We start from the raw sequence: 22,530 nt of genomic DNA on the forward strand, positions 1-22,530 counted from the left end.
GGACAGAAATTCAATTATTGCTTTAAATAGATAAACAATTAAGAACTAAGGAACATGGGAAAACAAGAGTATCATTGCAATGACAAAAAAATGTCCTGGAGACAAACAATCACAAATCGAAGTTTCTAAAATCTGCTTTCAAATACAGAGCATGTCAGTGCTGGATTTCTGGTCACAAGCCTCAGACACCATTAAGGAATACACTCTGCAGAGCGTAACTCTGGAGGCATATTAAAAAAAAAAAGAGAAGTTGAAGTCTTACCCCTGTGGTTCTTGGACGGTCTTGTTTTCCACTTTCTGTTCACACTCTTTTATCATGGAGCTTAAAATAACCTAAGACACATAACAGATACACATGATTTTCTTTTACATTAACACTTTGTACGAAACCTACTCCACAACTAATTCTAGCATTAACAGAACTATTTAAAGAGACTCTGTTGTTTTAAAAGTGCATTTAAATTCCAGCTATCTGATAACACCTTATGGCTAGAAACAACAAAATCATTCAAAATAAAGGAAGAAAATGTTTTTGAAATAGTTATGGAGTCCAAGACTGCCTCCTGTTTCCCCTGGCTTTTTAAAATAGATCCAAAGCAAACTCAGGCCTGAGACACACCTCCTTATCTTCCTTTTTTCAAACAATCCTTTTATTTATTAGCCATTAACTTCAACACACATTCATCTTCCCTCTATTTTCCTTTCGAGAGTTTTCAAGTACCTTTTAAAATTCATATCTTTACCAGCATCACACATGAAAGAAAAAGCAAGGAAAGCAACAGTGTGATGGCATTCTGAGACAAGTTTTTAGTGGAAAGGAAGTGCTAAAACCAACTTGGTATCATTTCACTGTTGTCTTCAAGGGTTTCTGTGAATTATGGCTTTTTCACTTTACTCAGGCAACTGCAGTGTTAAAGGTTTCTACAGAATATTTAAGACTAAAAACACACCCACACTGACATTTTACATTTTCCCAGCATACCAAAAATAAAGGAATGATTCCCAACAGCAAGCTTTGAAAGAAATCATACCATTCATTGGACAGATATATAACTCTGCTCACAACCGTACTGCTTTAACACATTAAACCAAAAGCATTTGAAACACACAAAGCAGTTGCAATGCAGAGCGTGAAACTATAAACATATTTAATGAATGGCAGCTTTCTCTACTCACAGCTCAGGAGGAAGCTAAGCACTTTGCGACACTAAACCTAAAATGTCAAAGCTACAAGCAACTAAAATCAGTAGTGTTTTACCAAAACTTGAACAAATACAATGAAGAAAAAAGCTTAATTTTAATCTCCAAAATACAGATCAGTCATGAATGGTTACTACCAAGTGGTAACTATTTAAAAACAGATTTTTATACATAAAAAAGCTGGTTTCTGTCAAATCCCTGTAAGACAGCTGCAGCACAAAATATCCTTTGAAACCATTTATTACACTGGTAAGCTGTGGCCCAGTCTGCAGATCAGTGCCACTTGTCACTCTATTTTTCCAGAAGTATTACTCTGACACTTGAAGCAGTTTGGGCAGCAGCTGTTACACACCCTTGAATGTTTCAGAAAGCAGCATTCAAACATGTGTACAAGTAACAGGACTACAGCTATTACTGCTCAATTTGCTGCCCTTCATTTGCATAAAATATGCAAGTACTTAAGAGTGCAGAGGTACAAGAGAAATACATTCAGAATTCCAGTGAAAAAGCAAGCTTTTCTTCCTGTATCAAAAGAAAGCCAAGATTTCTCAGCACAGCAGCCATAATTTTTGTTACTTAGCATTTCTACCTGTCCATTGGAACACTTCTGCATTTTGTACATCTAAGATGTGTGTTTCTACATGCATTTCTGGCAGTTGACTATTTCTCCGCAGAGGTCTTCAGCATAGAAATACATTTTAAAAGTTTTTCTGTTTTTAAAACTGTGTGAGCTATTCCCCACCCCCACCTCCCCACCCCCCACACCACGCTGTTCTGATGCCACTTATAAGTAAGCTCTCCTTAACTTTTGGTTTTAAATACCATTATGCTTCAAATTTTGCTGCCAGCTGCATCTCATACTTGGTTAGCAAACATAGCTGCTCACCTCATGCTCTGGCGAGAGATGTTCCATATCAGTTCGTAAACACTTAAGTCCTGGTAAAAAGTGATTGACCATTAGATCCTCTGAAATAACTAAACCCCAGGTGGTTAAGGCATTATAAGGATTGTCTTCTGAAATTATACATTTTTTTATTTTCTCTGTCTTCTGTTAATGTTCTACTGAACACAAGGACAACCCACAGCAGCAAAACCCAAGCAAATGATAGCATTTTTTACCACTTCATGACTAGCAAAAAGTAAAAAATATCTTAAACATATTTAACTTCACGTATTTCATATAGCTGTACTATTTTTATTTTTTTTTTTAATTTACAGTTTAAGATCAAGAGCTTTGGTTTTCTATTTTTTTTTTTTTGGGGTGGGGGGGGGGTTGATTGTGGTTTTTTTAAAGTATCTAGCAGTTCCACTGTGTTGGGTCTGACTGAGATGTAGTGAATTTTCCACAAAACACCCCTGATAGTGCTGTGCTTAGTAGTGGTAGCTAGAAAGCTGCTGATAACACCCCAGTGTTTGGCTGCTCCCAAGCAGTGCTCACACACCATCAAGGTTGTCTCTCAAACATTGTCCCCTTACCTCCAGGCTGGGGGTGGGCAAGAGCTGGGAGGAGACAGGTGGGAAGGCTGACCCAAACTGACCAAAGGGATAGTACACACCATAGGATGTCTGCTCAGCGATAAAAGCTGAGAGAAACGAATAGGAGCAGGGGCATTCATTATTATGACATTTGTCTTCTAGAGCAAAAGCTACATGAGCTTGAGGCCCTGCTTCCTGGAAGTGGTGAATAAATCATGTTTTCCTTTGCTTCTATGTGCAGCATTTGCTTTTGCTTTATTAAATTGACTTTATCTTGATCCACAAGATTTTTTCCATCTTCTTTTCTCCCCACCCTGTCCTGCTGAGGAAAGGATTGACAGAGCAGCTTGGTGGGCACCTGGCCTCCAGGCTAACCCAGCACACTCACTCAGCTTCTGTGAAAACCTCTTCTTTACACTGATCAGATCGTGTTTTACATCATACATTCAAAGACAAATTTAGTTATTTCTCAAGTATTAATCCTCTCCCCACACCAAACAATTAACAGCTTTGCCTAAAAAAGGATACAACAACAGGAAAGAGCACTGTAAGCTTCAAACAGGTGAGTAGCGATATCCAGTCTCTTCGAATCCACAGACTGCTGGTTGTTAACCAAGGCTAACTTGAGCAAGTGTGGAATAACAACTGTAAAAGTAAATACTGGAATAAGAATTTCAAATTGCTTTCTACAGACTTGCTTTGCATGAAACAGTTCCTAAGTGGAAATCACAGGCATCTGAAGCATCACACGTAAGTGTGGAATAAAAACTGCAAATAATGGCTTTTGATGGGACTGTCCTTAACAGCAGATTAACTCATCAGCTCAAACTCAAAACAAAACTACAGTAACACCACCTAAAATAAAATAGTACCTCAGAGTACATTTGAAATAGTAACAGTTTACAGAAAATATTTTGCAACATAACTACTCTCCTGCTGCTAAAGCTGTCTAAAACATGCTTCTATTTTACAAATACAGCTGATAAGCTAGTGACAGCAATATGCATGTCATGACAAATCTTCACTGACTACAGAGGAAGCCTAAGGAGTTTATAGCCTGTTAAACTAGACACCTACAGCTGGGAGGTGTGATAGCTCCTCGTGTGTTGTTTTTAAGTCTCTTTAAGACAGTGTAACAATCACTTGGCTCTTCCATGTGCTTTACATTTCAGGCCCATGAAGAAGAAGCTGTTTTGTTAATTGGCGCTGTGCTTACATTTAAAGTGTGTTGAATACTTGAAATTTATATGCCAGCAGGGGGTGAAGCAATGGGGGGTGGGGGAAAGAAGGAATTTTGCATATCAAGTGATTAAAACCAGATAACTTCAAACTTGCTCTGCAGCAAAGTGACCAGTCCCCTCTGGCTTTGAAATCGTTCATCATCCTGTGCCAGTGACACAGCAACGTTAGGTAAAATGAAAATTGTATTAGCATAGTCCTAAATACTGGGACAGATCAAACTTTGGAAACAAGTTTTCATCATGCTTTTTTGTAAATACAAACAAAAAACAAAAAAACAAACAAAAAAAAAAATCAATATAACCAGCATACTATTAGCTTTTAGAAAGAGGAAGACTGCATCCTCCACTGATGCAACTTACATTCATCTCTAAATCTGGGCTCAGCATTAGGTCCGACTCTTCCAAATGTTTTTATGATTTCTGTATGTAAAGAATGTTGGTCTTGATATTGAGGGTCCTCCAGGAAAGATGCCAGCTGCATTTTCACTCTTTCCAGAAGCTTGAATGTTCCCAGAGAAATAAAAAGTACACAAAAGAATGAAGATACTAGAAACCAGGATGCTTAGTTCAGAGTACGTTTATAATCTTCCTTATTTCAGCTGATACACCTTAGCCCTTCTGTTAATTTACTTTTTTTTTTTTCCTAACAGGATGTTCCAAACTCTTCAATGCAGCTGTAAGTTTTGAAGGCTATTATCAGTGTTTTAGTCTGAGCTATCTTTAACTACAGACAGGTGCTTCCATATAGCTGGTCTTTATTCCTGAGGTTTCCTGGTTTTGATACATTTTTTACCTGCTATTAATATTTCACTCTTACTATTAATATCTTTGGAGTTTTCCTGTTTAATTAGAACTGAATTCAGTTTATTTTTCTGGTAATATCTCGATATGCTGAAAAAAGTTCTGCAGAGGACACAGACGCAAGATAAGCATAAAACCAATGGAATGAAAAAGATTTCTTCAACTAAAGGCTAGAAAACTTGAAAATACAAATATATCTAAGATGACATAAGAATTTATTTGCATTCAAAGTTGTAAAAATAACATTTTCTGATACATTTTGGAAGGCAATATCACCTCTGTACTCTAAGGCTTCTTATAATCAGTGCAATGGATACAGTAATTTTTGTGTGGTAACAAAACAGTATTCTTCCCAAACTGATTATAGGCATGCATTCCAAGCTACAAAATTGTAACTTATCCATCTTCCAAGTACTTGTGAGTCATCACTGACTTCTTACTCACATTTCCTCAAACACATTCTTTTAGAAGATGTTGAAATTACAGGAAGAATGCAAGCTCTGCAAAAAGCTGCAAGGACTTTAAGAAGATAGGCGATTGTACAGTTTTTACAGAAAACAAAATACAGTATTTCTACAGCTTACAGCAGAATCCTGGGTGCCTTTTTCAGGATTCTGAGCTATTACTAAAGAATTGCGTATCTATATTACCCTTGAGGATTAATTCAGTTATGTCACTATGATGTCTTTTAATGCCATCTTGAACACAATGGGCTAAATCAGAAGATGACAGGAACTACTTTTGAAGAGACTTGTGCTCTTCTGAAGTAGTTGGAAGTCAAGCAGGATATCCTAAAGCATCTTGGTAGATGAATCCTACCACATCTTTGGTTAGCATTTAATGTAAGACTATTCTATTTGGAAATAATGGACTTGAATTTCTCAACTCTACTGGAAAATGTTTTTAAAAATAATTTGAGCATGGGACTTCCCATCTTCTAGCACAGGCCTCCCCCTCTACATATTTGGTTTAATTTGTTTATATTGGGTTTGGTATTTAGAAGGAAATGTTTTTATTAGTTACAAGAGGGTTGGTTTGTTCCTCTCCTCCACGACCACTGCAAAACTGGAAAGCATTTTGGAAGAGAATATAACAGGAAGAAATAATTTATAAGTTGCATTTTTTTTCCTTTCTCCAAGCTCGTTAATATATTACTGGATTTATGGATTTCCAAAAAAAAAAAAAAAATCACCCACTTCTTATGCTACAAAAACAACAGCCTGAGAACAGGTGTCTTACCTCTCTCTGAGTTACAGTTTCCATGATGGTCCCAAAAGCAGGAATTGTTGCAATCCTCACTGAACTACAACAGAAAAATAGAGTCTTTAAATATGTGTGAAACATTAAAAATAAAATCAATAAAAAATAAAGCCAAATTACAAAATTAGTAATTTTAAGTTACATTAGTTTCTAGCAATGACAAAACAAAACAAAACAAAACAAAAGCAGATCAGGAAAAAGACAGGATTAACTCAAGGTCTCAATCTGAAACTCACAATTCAGGATCACTGGACAAGGTAACAAGGGCCGGAGCAACCCGCTTGTCAACTAACGCTTCACTCATGCCTCGAAGAGTCAGCTGTAAACCAGTCAACATGCAATAAAAAACGGTTTGGTAAACTTGAACTAGGTTAGCTGTGACTGAGGATGGGCAGGCAGAGTCTTGGGTTTTTTCTTGGTTTAGTCACCCACACAAGGCATTAAAATGATTAAAACTCTACTCATGCTGTAGCATTTATTAGTAAACCTGTTAGTGAGATTTGCAAAGCATCCCTCCATAGCTTGAAAGAAATATCACATCAGAATGTCCAGGAAATTAAGTACTATTGTTGCCTATCAGAAATTAAACTCAGCCAAAAAACTGTTCTGTATTTTAGTAACGCAGACGACATTTAATTCTGCAGTAGTAAAGCTGACAGCATTACAGAACACATTACTATCCACCTTTCTCCTAAGAAATTATGTAAGCAAATTTCAAAACTGAGAATATGATTAAATATAAGAAACCATAAACACTGAATGACATTAAGTTTTCTATTTAAAGTTTATTCAGCAGTTTTACCCAATATCTAGGTGTTGCAATAAATATTTTAATTTGTAAATTATTTAAAAGTTACATTTGTTTAAAAATACATTTTAGTTCAGCTAACTTAAGAAACAGAACTGATGGTTATTTCTTCCTAAGTATTAAGAGGGATGCTAGGTATATAAGGCAAGTCAGAAAACTTACATTTCAGGGTCACTGGAGAGAGTAATGAGAGCAGGAACAACTCTCTGAGCTACCAGAGTTTCATGTACCCCCTTCACCAACAGCTGAATGGTCGGAGCAGGGGGGTATCACAGGTGATGCACACGGAAAGAGTGAGCACAGTATCATGGGAAGAAGAACAGCACGACCAAGAGAGAGAAAGAAAAAACACAAAAAAGCAAACCAAAATTAGAAGCTAAGCAAATACTGCTACACTAGTGCTTCATATATGCAAAGGCATGAAGAAAGCTGAAGTGGTCTGGCAATCAGCAGAAACCTACTGAATTACACAACATGATGATGTTTTCTCTATTTTCAGCTGTTTTAAAACTTGAACTCTCAAAAGTTTTGCAAGTAATTATGTATTAAAATACTAATTCTGTATTATAATTATGTATAATTAAATACTAAAGTGATGCCAATTTGAGCTTGACAGTTTAATTTAAATGCTGCTACTAACTCAAGAGAATTGTATTTATTATAGTAGGTGGCTTTGACATGAAAATAAATGTCTTTAGGCCAAATGCATGTAGTTTTCCCCATCCTCAGTGACACCTTTCAGACCTTGTACAGTGTGACAAACAACACCTTCCCAGATGCCATTAAGCCTTCCTTAAAGTCATGCAGGACTATTTTAGATTAAACCACCATCCAAGCAGTATGTATGCAAAATTTCCCAAGTTTCTCTTGTTGGTCTATGCAAGTAGAAAATGGAGAATCTTGTGATTATCCATGAAATGTATTCCAACAAGTCTTTCTGCAAACTAAGGAAGGAGATTTATTTGTTGCAATACATCCCAAATGTTAAAATCTGAGATCACAGTGAAATTTATTATCGATAAATATGTGGAAATTGTTTGAATTTTGATGTTCCCAGGTGATTTTTTTTTGCATTACTTATACAGCCATATATAAGCATACATTTGATGCATATGTAGCAGATCCCCTTTAAATGTTTTCAACATATCAAAACCAACGAATTTTCAAAAATTACAAGTTCCAAACTTTCTTATTTTCAGCAAAACAGGGTGAGTTTTTTGTCTGCGTTAATACAAAATGGAAATATCAAGGCTTTCCATTTTTTATCTCATGTAACGAAGCCTGCATATATTTGCTGGTTTTAAGAGATAAACATAAAAAGCTTATCTGTAGTTCCTATGAGAAATCTGAAATGTCATTACTCAATTTACATCATAAACACAAATTAAACTCCATGCTTTTCACCCCAGCAGTGTAACAAAAGAACACATAAGATCCACAGGACATAGGGAAATCAGTAGCTGCCAGTGTAGCACGCAGTACTGAAAGCAAGCAATATTTACACCGTCTAACTAGAGAGGGTTTTACATTCTGCTTTACGTTTGAGTGTTCCTGCTTACAAACTCTGAAATGAAACCAAAGTAAATTGTGAAAGATTGCAAGGAACCTGACTTTCCAGAAGCATTCTGTACAAAGCAGTCATTTTTATTAAGCAATATTTCTGTGTGCTTCTATGAGCATGCATGCATATGTGCACACATGCAGAAAACATATTGTGGCCTTGCAGATAGTAACTGGAGGAGGAAGAACGGGGAGAGAATTGTTAAGCTGTGTAAAAGTACTTGGAGGGGGAAAGCTGCAACTTCCTATACTATCTACTCAGAAACTATTAGTGATGCCAGTTCAGGTACTACATTTTAACATCAATATATTTCAGGATTATTTACAGTGGCAAGAACTTTAAGTGCTGATGTGTTGAGCTTATGGGCTAACTCTCCAAACAGCTGTTAAGGACATAGCTCACTGTTTGACTATGATGAACTTAATCTCATATATAGATATACCAGTCTTCCCATTGATTAAAATAGAGTATGCTTACTATTTTTAATTTTGAACAAATAGGGAACTGAGTTTTCTTTACTAATCTTAATTTCAAGAAAAGCCTAAAGGTAATACAGTGATTTGCAATACAAAATGCTTGGGATTTGTAGAATTAGCAAACAATTCAGAACGATCTTGCTACATAACTATGTGGACTGCCACATTTCTAATTATGGTAAAGCACAGTAAATAGCATTGTTCTGTTTTATAGAAAATAAAAAATGCTTTATAATTCAAGTGTTATTCTGAAGATAAGTGTCCCTAGCCTTGAACCTAAACAAACCAGTGAAATTTACAACTCAACTATGAGCTTCATGTTCAAACCAGCAGCAACAAAAGCCATTTACATCAACATTCAAATGGGAAACTACTGACTGAGGACATTAACACAGAAGCAACAGAAACAGCTGGATGGGCAAAGCTACGTAGCAGCTTGTAAGGTTACAGTGAGATACAATGAGACATACAAAGCAAATTTTTACCCTGCTTTGAATTCTCTAGACTAATGTGTGATAATTAGTTATGCATATTACACCTTAAAAATGGTAGCACATAGCTTCCTGCTCCTGAAGGAGAGAAAGGATAGAATGACTCCAAATCACTTCTGTGTCCTCTCAATCCTTAATGGGTTTGGTAATGCACTCTGGTAGGCTCAAATCATGGCAGTCCCTGTGCTGCCGTACAGACAGACCACTGTGCTGCTTAGAATCTTTCTAGCTCCAAGAGCTGTCCTGCAGGTGACATGCTATTTATTACATTATCTAATTGCTGGGCTTTGCCATTCAGTAGCCTCTGAGGTGTCAAATTCCCTGAATGAATGAGTCTTCCAAAAGTGAGGTGACTTCGCAGATTTATGTATTGCCATATATGCGTACCATGGCTACTGAGTAAATGGCAATATAAAACTATTTGCAAGTGAGAGAAGTGTCTTCAACACAGTTGCCTATGCTTAAGTAAAAAGTCACCTATATTAAGAAAGAAGCAATCAAATAGCATGCAGGTCTGACTAAAAATAATCAACATAAAATTGAATTTGAAAAGAAGCTGCAATCGAGACAACAAACAGCCTGCTGTAATTGAGGTTTTTCAAACATTTGGCTAATGCTTATTAAAAAAATAATCATTAAAAAAGTGTGTTATTACACATATAAAATATGAACACTTTGCTTGTTAAGTGAAAGAAAAAAAAACCCAACAAAAAACCCGAAGCCAAACAACAACTCAGAAACAGTCTAAGAGTGACCATGGGCAGGGACACTTCCCACTAGACCAGATTGCTTAAAGCCCCTTCCAACCTGGCCTTGAACACTTCCAGGAATGGGGCAGCCACCACTTCACTAGGAAACCCATTCCTGTCACCATTTTCATAGTGAAGAATTTCTTCCTTTAATCTAAATCTACCCAATTTAAAGCCATTACCCCTTGGCTTAAAGATCGTTTATTGCTTATCTGCAATGACTTGCAGAGCTACAGTAAAGAACACTAATGGTTAAGTGCTCCTTTTTTCTAGGCAAATCTGAGATTTGGTTTTGCAGACTGATACAAGGTTGAAGCTTCAGCTAGAGGTTCACTGCAAAGCTATCCAAATGAGTCAAATGTAGAAGAAACACTGAGAACAGAAGAAAAAATAAATGGACAGTGACAGTGTGATTACAAGTATGTCTAACATGCAAAAAAAGTAATCTTTGTTCAGCAAGTGGAGTATGTCCCAGAGTTTTTGTATATGCCCCTTTTAATTAACAGTTGATGAAACAAAGGCATGATATGGGAAAAAAAAAGCAAACTTATTAGTTAAATGAAACAGTTATCCTGAAAAAAATTATAGGTATTAAGGGAAAGATGAAGCTGTCATTAAGTGGCAAGTAAAGTAATCATAAAATATTTTAATTTTTACAAAAAATACAAAATAGATTGTTTGTTTTTACCACTATTACCTGGCACCAATAGAAACTAGTCTGAATTACCATGCAAATGTATTGTACAAGTATATACAAAAAGGACAGAAAACTGCTTATTTGTGAATTAGGCTACTGATGTGTTGAATAGCAAAAGCAACAGTTATCTACAGATATACAGAAAAATATGCTGTTGATACAGAATACAACTGCACCATAGCTTCCTGCTCCATCACACAGTACACAACTGACATAAGTAATCTGTAATTTTTAATGCAACAGCATCATCTGAATCACTGTTTTTAAAAATAAACTCTAGTTTTAAAACAGTGTAAAAAACGTTTGGATAAAACTTACCTCAAACATTCTAGCAGCTGTACATCGAACAAGAGCAGAAGTATGGACAACTCCATACCATAAGACTGTTAATAGCAGCTCATGATAAGCTGGGTTTGCACTAAAAGAAAACAATTGGGCAATCAAAAAAACCACCTCAGTCCCAAAGAACGAAGCACAACCAACACCTCCCAAACCCTGAATATGTTCTTTGCCTACAAAATGTAGTCTCTGGAATTCATTGCTCAACAAATCTACTCCAACTCCTTTCTGAAGGATACATAACATTTATCTAATTCGGAAGGACATGCAACATGCTGCTGTCTAGAAAATATGCTGCAATTCGAAGTTCATTAAAAAAGAACTTTAAAGAATAATTTTCAATACATTATGACCTTGAACTCAGTGCAAATACATATTTAGAGTATATCTTACTACTACAGAAAATAAAAATTTAATTTCCATTTTATTCTCAATGAGTGACTCTTGCAGGTTTGTTGCTTTTGTACGGCCTTTGGTTGCTTTTTGGTTTACATATCTGAATTTTTTACAACTTTTTAATCTACAGACTGAAAGTTTAAATTTTGTGAAACACCAAGGAATATATACTCAAAGGAATGTATACTCCTTTTTCACCGAGAGCATCACAGTTATTACAGACAGATTAGCAGGTTTTGATAAAAACTTCTGATGCATTTAGATCTAGTCAACTCCACGGTATACTTTTTACCCCAGTTCCACAAAGGAAGCTTTCAGGCTATCAAGAGGAGCATGGGATAGTGAAAGCATGGTCATTACATCTTCTAAGAATCCAACTAACAGTTTGCGGTCTTCTTCCTGAAAGAAAAGAATACAATGTTTAATGTAGTAGAGGTATTGCTGTGGTTCTGATGACCTACAGCTACAAGAAAGGCAAACTATGAATGAGAAAAAACTAGATTTAGCCTTTAACAGCCTTCTTATGAACTTCAAAAATGTGGTTTTAAATACAAGAACCTTTCAAAGCAAACACAAAACAACACTGTATTTATGTATTTCATCAACTAAGCACATACTCTTGCATAACTTATTTGAAGTGGTTTACTAAAGAAACTTTAACGAAGAGTACTTGAGCACTTTCATGGCTCCTGACAGTTTGCGATTGCTCACAGTCCTCTAAACATCTGTGAGATGAAGAAGTATATTTTTTTCCCTGTAAGCTATGTATATGCCAGTCCATAACTGCTGGTCATAACTGGAGGATTAGGTAGTATTACTTATTTAATACTAGGTAACACTGAAATTTTAAGACTCCAACTATATTGCCCAAAATTGTGATTTACCTGCTTATCTGTTTCATCTATTTCAGGCAATTTTTCAAAGTTACATTTGCAGGGGTCAGAGTTTAATGTCCAAGAACCCATTTATGGAATAGCATTAATATTTTTGATAGACGCACATAGCAGCATATCATCTAAATGTAGTGGACAACCTCACAAGAAAACTTGGCTTTTAAACATGTTTACAGCTGCCCACTTTACCAGGTATTTTCAAAGTACAAGAACACTAAGTTTTCAAAGAAAACAGTAAGAGGTTCTTGGTAGAATATTTTTTTCATAAGAAAGAAACAGAAAAACAAACCTACCTGAATATAACATGTAAGGACCCCTGTTGCATAGATGGGAACTGTGGCTTTTGTTAGCACTCCATTACCTGCTGTAGAATCTAATGAAACACAATGAAAAAATTAGCTTTTATATATACATATATGTGTATATATGTGCATAATATATATACTATGTATTTTTATATATAGAAGGTAGACGTGTGTATTATAATATGTGTGGCAAAATTGTACCAGTATTGTAATAATACATGTGTGTCTTATTATAGTCACCTTTTTATATATACATGAAGAATTTATATACATATATATACATATATACAGGCACACGCATGCTAAAATAACGTTTAAGCAGTATTTGGATTTGAGATTTTATTTGTACTTTACACATGCACACAACCTACAGCATCAGAGCATTCAATTCAGATTAAGATTAGATTTTCAACATTTCAGGATAACTTTTTCAGACTGCAATTCTCAGATTTGTTATCTAAACAAGAGATTGACATGGGTTTTTTCCAGTTGTGGTTCAAAATCAATTTTTATTCATTTGAGTGAAAAGCTACTTACCTATGTTTTCCTCAGACAGTCTTAAGATTTCCTGGAACTGTGGTTTTACCTATACAAAGGATGATGAATCCCATGTAAGAAAACATGTTACCAGTGTCAATAAATTTAGGAGCAAATTAAGAATAAAAAATACCCCAATAAACAAAAAAACATCAGAAAAAGGACATTTTGAAGGTACAGGAAAAAAAATTATTTAAAAGCATAGCCAACTTTAATGAAAATTGAAAGTATTACATAACAGCATAATAATTTCTACTGCGTACCCTCATTGCGGTAGCAGTACTTAGCACTCCTGACACCAAAAGTTGAAGTCCCGTGGCAATATTCTTAGCCGGGCTTTAGAGTATATGGTTTTACATGGGGGTTGGGGAAGATTTTTGCTTTGTATCTTTGTTGTATAGTAAATACTTTCTTCTGAAATATAGCTGTGATAATCAGTATCAAAACAGTTTTATAGAATCACAGAATCATAAAATAGTTCGGGTTGGAAAGGACCTCAAGATCATCTAGTTCCAACCCCCCTGCCATGGGCAGGGACACCTCACACTAAACCATCCCACACAAGGCTTCATCCAACCTGGCCTTGAACACTGCCAGGGATGGAGCACTCACAACCTCCCTCGGCAACCCATTCCAGTGTCTCACCACCCTAACAGGAAAGAATTTCTTCCTTATATCCAATCTAAACTTTCCCTGTTTAAGTTTTAACCCGTTACCCCTTGTCCTATCACTACAGTCCCTGACGAAGAGTTCCTCCCCAGCATCCCTATAGGCCCCCTTCAAGTACTGGAAGGCTGCTATGAGGTCTCCATGCAGCCTTCTCTTCCCCAGGCTGAACAGCCCCAACTTTCTCAGCCTGTCTTCATACGGGAGGTGCTCCAGTCCCCTGATCATCCTCATGGCCCTCCTCTGGACTTGTTCCAGCAGTTCCATGTCCTTTTTATGTTGAGGACACCAGAACTGCACACAATACTGCAGGTGAGGTCTCACAAGAGCAGAGTAGAGGGGCAGGATCACCTCCTTCGACCTGCTGGTCACGCTCCTTTTGATGCAGAAGGAAGGGTTTTAAAGATAACGTGAAGAAAGGGCTTTCAAATACCAGAGACTGGTTTAAATCTTCTCTCTGGAGGCAGAACATAATGCTAACTCTGTTTTGTAATTTTAGCTTTAGGTAATCTTATGTTTTACAGCTTGAAATGTTTTTGAATTATATCCAAAAGTTATTTTATTAAGAAAAATTATATATTTCCTTGATAAAAATATTCAGATATTATCTATATAACTATTTTGGGGAGGTAAAGCATTAATTTTAAATTTCCAATCAAGTACAGGCTAGAGTACTTATGTACACCACAAATACTGAACACTGTATTGTTTTGAAGGAAATTTTTTAATCACTAGAACTAGGATGGATCTCTCCCACTGTCTATGCCATTCACAAAGCAATATGACAAATTTTGTTGGGCAAGACAAAAAGGCCATTCCAAAATGGTCAAAACCCAGGGCCTTTGTATCAAAAGGATACAAACAGAGATTTAATAATAGCAGGCTTAAATGTACTTATGGAAAAATATCAGTGTGTCATGCAAATATAAAGTGTGGGTATTCAGACACATTGCAATTATGGAGACTATATATATTATCAGCTGCTCTTCTTGTAGAACCTTTAAGATAATATCTTACCTTAGTGTTTGTAAAAATTTTTCCAAATGTCCTACAAAGTCTCCAGAAAAATCTAGAGAACTCATGGACACAGGCGGTTGATGCTACATTGATCTTGCCAACTATTTCTATGAGCTGTGGTAGCCTGAAATCAGGAAACAAAACGATATTAAACACTACTCCAATCTTTTGTTTCTATCCAGTTATATTTGCATAGATTTACTGTTTATATTGATAAATACATATATATACACACACGGAGCACTACTGGTTTTTATGAAATTATGTACACATTCTGTACAATTCCTGCCCCTTGAAGAAAGCAAGGGTTTAAGTGCCAGAAAAGTGTGACCTATATTTTCAAATACAGTATTTTTCTCTTCAACAGAGAACTGACTGCATGCTTGTGCCAAGATGAAATAAACCATTTTCTGGAACAAGAAGTTACTTACATGTTCTGCTAGACTGATTTTATTCAGAAAATACCAGCTAAGTCAACTCAGCATAAAAATAACATCATCTAAAATAATTCAACTTTTTCCTCTCTAGCAATTCTTAAGCACAATCATGCTTAAAATTCTGATGTTTAATAATTGCTAAACATAATCATGCTTAAGAACTATTAATTTTGACATATTTTAAAATTAGAAATCATGAGATACAAATGAACTCACAGCTGATTGACTACCCATAGCAAAGTCTCCCAGCCTGTGGTACCCTCATGTTCTAGCTGATAGTCGTACAGTTGCAACAACACTGCTAATTGTTCACGGCTTCCAATGATGATGGCCACATCCTGAAGAGGCGATACGGGTCGGGGAAATCTAGTGACTGTAACAGCAGGGAACAAGCAATCATGAACAAAAGAAGATGAAAATGCCTTAGAGGTGATGTCAGCAAAGATAGCTAAGTGAGTCTGAAACTCTTTACTGCCTTCTGTGTAAGGTTATCCAATTGCTTTTTAAAAATCTGTGAGTTAAATCCATCTCTGAAGAGACAAAATAGCTCTTACTTAAAAAGGGAAAATGCTGGTACAGGGAGATTATGGAACTATCACTACCAGCATAGCTTCACTAAGGGCAAATGTTGCCTGACCAACCCACTGGTGTTCTATGATGGAATCACTAAAATCAGTGAACAAGGGAAGAACTACAGATGCCATCTTCTCTCAAATAGAGAAATATGCATTTGATGGACAGGCTTTTTGTTGGATAAGAAATTGGCTCAATGGTTGCATCAAGAGAGTAGTGGTGAGAGGCTCAGTGTTCAGATGGAGACTGGTGATGAGCGGTGTTCTTCAGGGATCTGTGTTGGGACTGGTAGTTTAGTATCTTCATCAACAACAGAGAGCAGGAGTGACTGCACCCCAGCAACTTTGCAGGCAACACCAAGCTGAGTGGTATGGTTGACACGCCTGAGGGATGAGATGCATTCAGAGGAGCCTGGGCAAGCTCAAGAGTTGAGCCCATATGAACTTTGTGAGGTCAAATACAAGGTCTGGCACTTAGGTCAGGGCAAGCCCCTGTATCAATACAGGCTGGGGGATGAAGGGATTGAGAGCAGCCCTGAGGAGAAAGACTTGAGGGTGTTGGTTGATGAGAAACTCAACATGAACCCACAAGTGTACGCTTGCAACCCAAAAAGCCAGCCATATGCTGGGTAGTAAAAGGTAGCCAACCTTATGCAGTAGCTAAGATGTTGTTGTTGTCGCTTAACTTCTTCGCTGAATAATTTTAAGTATGCTCCACATGAATTGAGCATAATAAAAACAACGCTAGTGTAGCAGACCTTCAATGCTCACATATTTTAATGGTCTCAAATGTTTTTTGGGGTCTTGGATTTTTATTTGTAAATTATTCTCTTCTGACAATTCATTTAAGTAATGAGTTGGGGGAGGGAGTGAAGACTGGCAAAATCTACTTCGGGTAGAAGGTTGAAACAGTTAAATGACTAAAGTGCAGAATCTATTGAAAAAAATTCACAACATGACAGAAATTCAGGGAGCCTCTTTCTCTGTACTTGTTATATATGAAAACACAACATAAAAAACAGGTGGATTAGAGAAAAGGCTTGGGGGCATAAACAATAAGGCACAAGTTCTTATTGTACAGTGTGCTATAAAAAAAAAAAAAGCACCCAAAACCTACTTTACACATAGATTCTACAGCTTATGTTTGTGTAGTAACCTTAAATACACAGAAACCCCAAGTAAACCTAGACTATGGACTACTTCCTGAAATTGTTTCTTTGCAGTTGATAGTGGTTTGAGATTTGTTGCTTAATTATACTTTAATTTACGAAAATGCCACACATCAGACAGTAATAATTTACCTTCTATTTGTGGTACTTCTCCCTGAAGTTTAGCCTTGCTTGTGAAAGGTGCATTCTGGAGCACAAGTGCAAACAGTGAAGGAATCAGTGACTGCAGAGCAGACAGATACATGTGGAGCTTATGTTCATCCAAGCCATGCTCTCCTTCCTGAAAGAAACAGGACAGTTAAAAGTTTTCAGTTTGCATAATCTGTTGTTTAGGCATGTATTTCCTGGCAAGAGATCAACAAATCTGTGACAAGTTTCTATACAGACACACTAATTATATAGTAATTCATCCCAACCACAAGCTTACTTTGTGTCACCATCCAAATCTTGTCACCCTTCAGTCACTTCCATTCTAAAGATTCAAGCAATACAGCCTTTAGCATTCAATAGTTCATATCAGCGAACATACCGATATTCTGAAAGAACATTTTTCAGCACATTTTGGAAATAGGAATCCTTGGTCTCAGAGACCAATGCCTTTTAAAACCTGAATAAACTAGTTGCCTGTACTCTGAAAACAAGCATCTTGGTTAAGCATGTTAGACTGTTGATACCCTATTTTCCAGGCCTTTTCAGATATCTACCAAATCAAGTATGCAGGCAAACTAGCTCATAATTGCAAATGCCCTAACTAAACCATTCAATTCTAGTTTGTTTAATAAATATTGCACTTTATTAAAAAGTACACTATGTGACACTTAAACCAAATTTAAATAAAGGGCAAATGCACTGAGAATAACACATCATGTAGCCACAGCCGCAAGCAAGCATCTTCTGAACTGCAGTTTAATCATTAGGCTATAAGGCAAAAACACTCTTAAAGAGGAACACATTTGGTTTGGGCAGTTTTGGTGGTAGTTTTTTTCCCTTCTTCCCAAGGACAAGTAACAGTTACAGAGTTACAAGAATCTCCAGAAAATGTCTCCCCTCCCCCGCACTGGGTAGCAATTACCTACCTTTTCTGTACTTTTTTAAAAGCCTGCATATATAATAAAGACACAAAGAAAATTCTCCAGTGTAGAAACAGCTGAACACATACCCTGAGCAACTTTTCAATTTTATTAAGCAGTGTAGGTATAAGATGGAATTGTAAATTTCCCAGTTCTGTTGTCCAGGCAGCATAAGCAGGTAAGAATACCTGATGTGTTGCACTAACTACACGTTCTGAAGGGTCTCCTAAAGCTGAAAGCAGCAGTTCAAAGCCCTGGCAAAAGACAATAAAGAACGTAATTATTTTCCCAAAATTTATACTGAAGTTTCTCACACAAAACATGCATGCTGAGAAGGATTATAATCAATTTTTGAAACTTTACACTAATAAAAATAAAACAAGGCAGTACATGAAGCCTTTGAACATATATTCCCACCTCATCTACAAAGGTAAACAGTAGGTGGTTCAACGATCCTGCTAGTACTTTACAGTCAACTTATCAGAATCAGTACAAACACATTTTACCACTCTGCCTTCAAAAGCCCAAGGACAGGATTCAAAGTTCTTCATTTTCACACTTACCTGAAGCATTATTGGGCAGTATTAAGTTGTATTACAACTTAACAGGCTTTATTGGAGCAGACAAATCTCTGTTAGCAAGTGATGCTATCAAACCAGCTAACAGCATCATGGGCAATTAAGTGGTATGTTCTTGAAGCAAATTACGAACTATTAGAGAAGCTTCTGTATAATGCTTACACCTTAGATTCTAATGATATTTGTAAGTATGTGTTTTCTTTTTGTTCTTGGTGATACAATAAAAATCAACATTCATATACACATCAACATGTACTGAAGTATTAGGAAAGATATGAAATAACTATATAAAACATTTTCTACATACAGAACCCAAATCATATTATACCTGTTGATATTTGTCTGGATCATCGATATATCCCATAATGATGCCAAGGCTTTTGATCACAGCTTCTCGTACCAGATCTGCCTTATCTTCCATTAGCATTTGCTGAAGCATGGAAAGTACTAATGAACTACGAATTTCTTTCTGTTTGTAATCAAGAAACAGACTTGTTAAATCCAATGAAACAAGAAATCTGGGTTTATATCAATTTCTGTAAAATCATTTGCACATCTATTAGTGCTCACAAATAAAATCCCTCCCTCCAATCACTGATCCCTTTAAGAATATTATAGTCACAGTTGTCACACCAGAAGATGAATGAATATAAAATGTCGGTAGCCTCATTAGAAAGCCTTTTGTCCTAGTAAGCACAGAACTCAGGTCCTTTCGTTCATATGGAACCAAAAGTAACTAGCAGCAAAAACCTACTAAAGGCCTAGACTTAAAACAGAATCTTTAATCACTGCACTGGTAAATTGGAGAAGTGCTTCCAGCTCACCACTGACTTAATTTTGCTGCTGTTTCTGACTGACAGAAGTATTCACGGAACATTCCACGTTGTCTGAAAAACTCCGCTATTGAATGCTAATTTTCTTTTTTAGAGATTATTTCCTCTATTGTTTCTAACTATCTTTAATCTTCACTGAAACAAAGATGATTTTTTTTCAGAACATCCTATTTTAGAAGACATTTTATAGTTAGATTGACCTGTATTCCTTTATAGTGAGCCATTGCCTCAATGTGATTTATTGAATCTCACATGGGAGATATAAAGTAGAAGACTGACAGCCTATACATAACATACACACTTGGAAATATTTAAAATTATAAAGGATGTTTTCATCACACAACAGATTTTCACCTGGCTTTCACTAGCAAAGTATGTAGAGGCAGTATTGATACTTACTGGTAGGTAAGGTGCTAGAGCTCCACAGGATTCTGCTACCAGTAGCCGTCTCTCTGGGTATTTGTGGTTGATCTGGTGAAGAGAAACAAAAGAGTTATTTGCTTTGCAGTAACCAGCATTCAAAATGTGGTTAGAATGAACTGCAGAGAAATACGTCTGCACCTTTTTGATAAACACTGACTATGCCTGTAAAAGTTGTATATGGGTACTAAGCAGCCTCAAATTGTTGCACTGAGGCATAGAGGCAAGACCTTGTCTAGTTGTCCTATAAAGTAGAGGTTCTAGTAAGAGAAGAATTAGAGAAGCATGGATGCATATGCAGTAGAAAGAATGGTGGAAAGCAGCGTATGGGCTGCTTTGCTTTAAATAACATGCATAACTTCTGAGCTAGCACGTCATGAAGTATTTTGCGTTGTGTAGCCCTTCAGGGCCATCACTCCTCTAAGAATCACACAAGTGCCCTCTAGTGTTCTAAACCAAGCAGTGCAGTGTAGCTGCCTACATCTTGTGCAACTGAGGTCAAAATATGACACACATACTAAGCCAAGAAGTACTTGCATGCTATTGAGGTTCTGACCACAAGTCCAGAATAAATGTGCCACACCTCTAAAATGTGACTGAAAACAGCTCCTATTCCCAACAACCTCTTGATCCCATGTTACCTCCCCTTTCCACTTAAAAGCTTTTTGAAAACTGTCTTACAAATTTAATATTGACACTTTGGAACCAAGTTTGCATCTCCATGGAGTTAGCTTTCACGGGCAGCGTAATGGTTGTGCAATGAAATATGTGGCATGTTTCAATATATTCTGTAACACACACACAAAAAAAAAAGTTTAAAATGGTGAGGGAAATGTGAATAGTTTGATCCTGTCAGATAAACTGGATAGGCATGTTGTGAGATTATTTCTCTCTCTTGCTATGCAGTGCATAGCCTTGATAAGACAACCATCTTGTTAACACAGAAGAAAACAAGGTGCTCACTGCCTTCTTTGTCTCAGCCTTTACTGGGAAGACTTGTCTTCAGTAGCCCAGATCCCTAAAACCCACGTGAAAGTCTGGAGCAAGGAAGGCTTACCTTGGCAAAGAATTATCAGATTAGGGAATGTTTAAACAGATTGGATGTACACTGATCTGTGGGCCATGATGGGGATGCAACCCTAAGTGCTGAGCAAGCTGGCTGATGTCACTGCATGACCACTCTTGACAATCAACAAAATGCTGTGGCAATGGGGGAGGCTCCTGAGGACTGGAAGAAAGCAAACGTCACTGCTATCTTCAAGAAGGGCAAGACAGAGGATTCAGTGAAACACAGGCCAGTCTGTGGCCATTAGCTCCTAGAAAGGTGCTGGAGCAATTAATCCTGGAAAACATTTTCAAACATACAAAGGACAACGTGGTTGGGAACAGTCAGCATGAATTTATCTAGGCAAAACCATGCATGACCAACCTGATAGCTTTCCAAAATGACTGGCCCAGTGAACAAGCCATGAGGAGTGAATATTTTTATGCTGAACTCAGCAAGACTTGATACTATTTCTCATAACATCCTCATTCACAGATTGATGAGGTCTGGACTACGTAAGGGCAGTGAGGGAGACAAAACTGGCTGAACTAATCACAGGCTCAAATGGTTGCAGCTGGGCACCAGGCCCCAGTGGTGCAGCCCGAGGGTTGATTCTGAAGCCAACAACAAAGATGTGTAACATCTTTATTAATGACCTGGATGACAAGATAGAATGCAGCTCAACAGGTATGCCAATGACAAAACTGGAAGAAGTGGATAATATGCCCAGATGGGTGTACTGCCATTCAAAGGCACCTCAACAGGCTGAAGAAATGGGCAGTAAGGACCCTTATGAAGTTCAAGAAAGGGAAGTGCAAAGTCCTGACCCTCAACAGAAAAAAAAATTTCCATGCACCAAGACAGACGGGGGGCCAACTGACTGGAAAGCAACTTAGGAGAGAAGGACCTGGAGGGCCTGACAGATACCAAGCAGAGCCAGCAATTCACTCCTTGCAGCAAGGAAGACCAATGGACAGCACCAAGATAAACATCACCAGCAGGTAAGCAAAGCGATTATCTCTCTTTACTCAGCACTGGTGGACCACATCTGGAGTGCTGTGTACAGTTCTGGATTTTCCAGCTGCAGAAAGACATTTTGGTGCAAGTCCAGCAGACAGACATGAAGATGATTAAGAGACAGGGTATCTGACATATGGGGCTAGGCTGAGAGAGATAGGGTTGTTTGGTCTTAGAAAAGACAACTCAAAAGGGATCTTATTTATATGTATAAAATTAATACCTGTACCTATCTGCAGAAAGGTAAAGAACACAGAGGTGCCCAAAGAAAGGATGAGAGGAAATGAAATATAAGAATTTCTATTTTACTGTGAGGCTGCCCAGAGATCTTATGGAGCCTCCATCTTTGGACATATTCAAAACCAGACTGGTCTTGGTCTTGAGCAACCTGCTCTAGTTGACCATTTTAAGAAGTGGACTTGGACAGCAAGATGTTCAAAGGTCCCTTTCAACCTCAACCATTCTGTGATTTGCTC

The 22,530-nt window shown here is 37.1% G+C and overlaps 1 protein-coding gene across 6 annotated transcripts in view; it reads right to left on the reverse strand.

The window, feature by feature from the left end:
• Positions 1-22,530, reverse strand: part of RELCH (RAB11 binding and LisH domain, coiled-coil and HEAT repeat containing) — a 74,928-nt gene that overhangs the window by 5,128 nt on the left and 47,270 nt on the right. For 3 of the 6 annotated variants that reach the window (XM_065667522.1, XM_065667520.1, XM_065667526.1), the window contains 16 exons: positions 19,972-20,043; positions 19,068-19,208; positions 18,251-18,415; positions 17,224-17,371; positions 15,567-15,723; positions 14,914-15,037; positions 13,231-13,279; positions 12,682-12,761; positions 11,788-11,894; positions 11,079-11,178; positions 6,949-7,031; positions 5,958-6,021; positions 4,278-4,416; positions 3,205-3,321; positions 2,087-2,175; positions 263-333 (listed from right to left, as the gene is read on the reverse strand). In XM_065667522.1, coding sequence (XP_065523594.1) covers positions 263-333; positions 2,087-2,175; positions 3,205-3,321; positions 4,278-4,416; positions 5,958-6,021; positions 6,949-7,031; positions 11,079-11,178; positions 11,788-11,894; positions 12,682-12,761; positions 13,231-13,279; positions 14,914-15,037; positions 15,567-15,723; positions 17,224-17,371; positions 18,251-18,415; positions 19,068-19,208; positions 19,972-20,043 — 1,706 coding nt within the window. Of the gene's footprint in view, positions 1-262; positions 334-2,086; positions 2,176-3,204; positions 3,322-4,277; positions 4,417-5,957; positions 6,022-6,214; positions 6,298-6,948; positions 7,032-11,078; positions 11,179-11,787; positions 11,895-12,681; positions 12,762-13,230; positions 13,280-14,913; positions 15,038-15,566; positions 15,724-17,223; positions 17,372-18,250; positions 18,416-19,067; positions 19,209-19,971; positions 20,044-22,530 lie in introns of those variants that run through there. The other 3 variants (XM_065667521.1, XM_065667523.1, XM_065667525.1) reach the window with 3 other exon arrangements.

Source organism: Lathamus discolor, chromosome 2, assembly GCF_037157495.1.
Source record: "Lathamus discolor isolate bLatDis1 chromosome 2, bLatDis1.hap1, whole genome shotgun sequence".
Classification (NCBI taxonomy): Eukaryota; Metazoa; Chordata; class Aves; order Psittaciformes; family Psittacidae; genus Lathamus; species Lathamus discolor.